Consider the following 1,921-nt stretch of genomic DNA (forward strand, 5'->3'; position numbering starts at 1 on the left):
CTGATCCAGACGCCGCTGCCTGCGTCCTCACTAGAACTATAGAAAGTAGATCACATCAGCCCAGCCGGGCTGCGTTACTTTGAAAATCGATTTTTCGCCATCCACCTTGGTTTTTTTTACTTCTGGACGTGCCTCACTCAGCAGCGGAGTGCCACAGGGCTCCATTCTGGGCCTCTTATTGTTATCAATGTATATGCTAACCCTTGGTTAAATTTTTAGAAAATATAAAATTTCTTTTCACTGCTTTGCAGACGACCTGCAAAGTTTTCTGCCTTTGCAACATCCTTCCATCGAAATTAAAAAGGTCCAGTCTCGTTGCGCTTTATAATGTTTGGTACAGCACTATGGGCAGATGGCTCTGTCTTTATATAAATGTTTCCTGATGAATGAATGAATTTTTGTCCCCAGGACCTTTTGAACAACCTAGACTCCTGTGATCTGGCTGATGATGACCTGATGCTGGATGCAGACTTCCCAGAGGACTCCTCTCTGCACAGCGGTGCGTGCAATGATCCCCATCACGTCCCACTGGAATGCCAGAACAAGTGCTTGCATGTGCTGAAAATGGGATTCATGATGCTGATGATGTGAACCTTGCAGATGGAGACGGACTGTCCAGCATGGCTCAGTGGAGACGGAGGCAGCTGTGTTGGGGAGCTCCGGACTATGAGAGCGAGAGGTGAGGAGAAAACCTGCTCATCTGCAGCTGAATCAAACCAGCTGGAAATTCCCAGCAGATCCTAGAAGTCCGATTCTGATGCATTCCTTCGTCATGAATCCTCTCCCATTGGAGATCCTTCCCGTTTGTTTAAAGCTGATATGTGTTGAGCTTTCATGAACTTGGCATCATTACGGGTCATTTTAGAGTTATGAATATTAGTTTATAAATGCTGGTCTGATGGGCACCGACAGATCATTTGACAAGCAGAAACCTTCAGGAAGGGAGAAAACCTCTGCATGTGCAGCATATTAGACATGTCAGTTCATCAACAGCTCTGACTTATTTTAAGGCTGCTTTCCAACCCAGACACAGTTCTAAAAGCAAATCCAGGACTCTGCAGCCCTAGCTGTACTTTTAGCAGTGGCTGTAGGCCGATTTTGAAGGCGGATGCTAAGCTGCTGCAGAGAAGCCTCATTTCTGGATGTTTTGAACTTTTGAACGTTTTGTTTGATCTTCTGTCCACAGTGATGTTCAGAGCTACAAACACTGTCAGTATCCTGATACCAAGGAGGAAAAAATCAGGTACTGTGATCTCATCCTGTCCTACGTCTCTGTTACGCTGGAGTTCCAGCATTTCCTGACATGATGAGTTCATGTTGATTTGCAGCATCAGAGGCTAATCTGGCTCCTCTCTGTAGGTCAGCCTGCTGCTCTCCTGCTGCTCACACTCTGGGTCTGGATGTGGAGACACTCGCCGAGGACTGTTCTGCAGTCCGGTCACAGCTGGAGTTCCTGCAGAGCTTCCTGCTGCAGGTTGGTGGGAAGGGGGGTCATAATCACGTTAACTTCTCCTTTTACATTATTGAACATGAGATGAGCTTTTGCTGAACTTTTAACCCAAGAACAGACCCGGTGGGGTCCAGTCATAGGTCCTCATAAGAACACACAGATTTCTGTCAGCTGTATGAGTAGGAAGCCTCATGATGGGGGACATTTACTGCAGACTGCGTTGCTAATGGGACACTATAGCTCCAATTAACATCAGATCATCTTGGGTCTCTTTCTAGTTCTAGATCAACCAGTCAGATTAAAGGATCAAAGATTTCTATCTAAGGAAAACCAGCTGATTACATCCAGTCATGGACTTTGCAGGATGCGCAGTTAGAGACGGCAAATAAGGAATGTGCAGAATGTGGATCAGGGAAATTAAGGGTTAAATGATCAAAGAGTTGTAGGTATTAACTGTTTTGGGAGTAATTA

The 1,921-nt window shown here is 45.7% G+C and overlaps 1 protein-coding gene across 1 annotated transcript in view; it reads left to right on the forward strand.

The window, feature by feature from the left end:
* LOC107102127 (serine-rich coiled-coil domain-containing protein 2-like) overlaps window positions 1–1,921 on the forward strand; it is a 42,832-nt gene that overhangs the window by 34,344 nt on the left and 6,567 nt on the right. The window contains exons 7-10 of the mRNA XM_015401308.1: window positions 409–499; window positions 601–679; window positions 1,187–1,243; window positions 1,360–1,474. Coding sequence (XP_015256794.1) covers window positions 409–499; window positions 601–679; window positions 1,187–1,243; window positions 1,360–1,474 — 342 coding nt within the window. The remainder of the gene's footprint in view (window positions 1–408; window positions 500–600; window positions 680–1,186; window positions 1,244–1,359; window positions 1,475–1,921) is intronic.

This window comes from Cyprinodon variegatus, unplaced genomic scaffold, assembly GCF_000732505.1.
Source record: "Cyprinodon variegatus isolate N-32 unplaced genomic scaffold, C_variegatus-1.0 Scaffold1208, whole genome shotgun sequence".
In the NCBI taxonomy this organism is placed as follows: domain Eukaryota; kingdom Metazoa; phylum Chordata; class Actinopteri; order Cyprinodontiformes; family Cyprinodontidae; genus Cyprinodon; species Cyprinodon variegatus.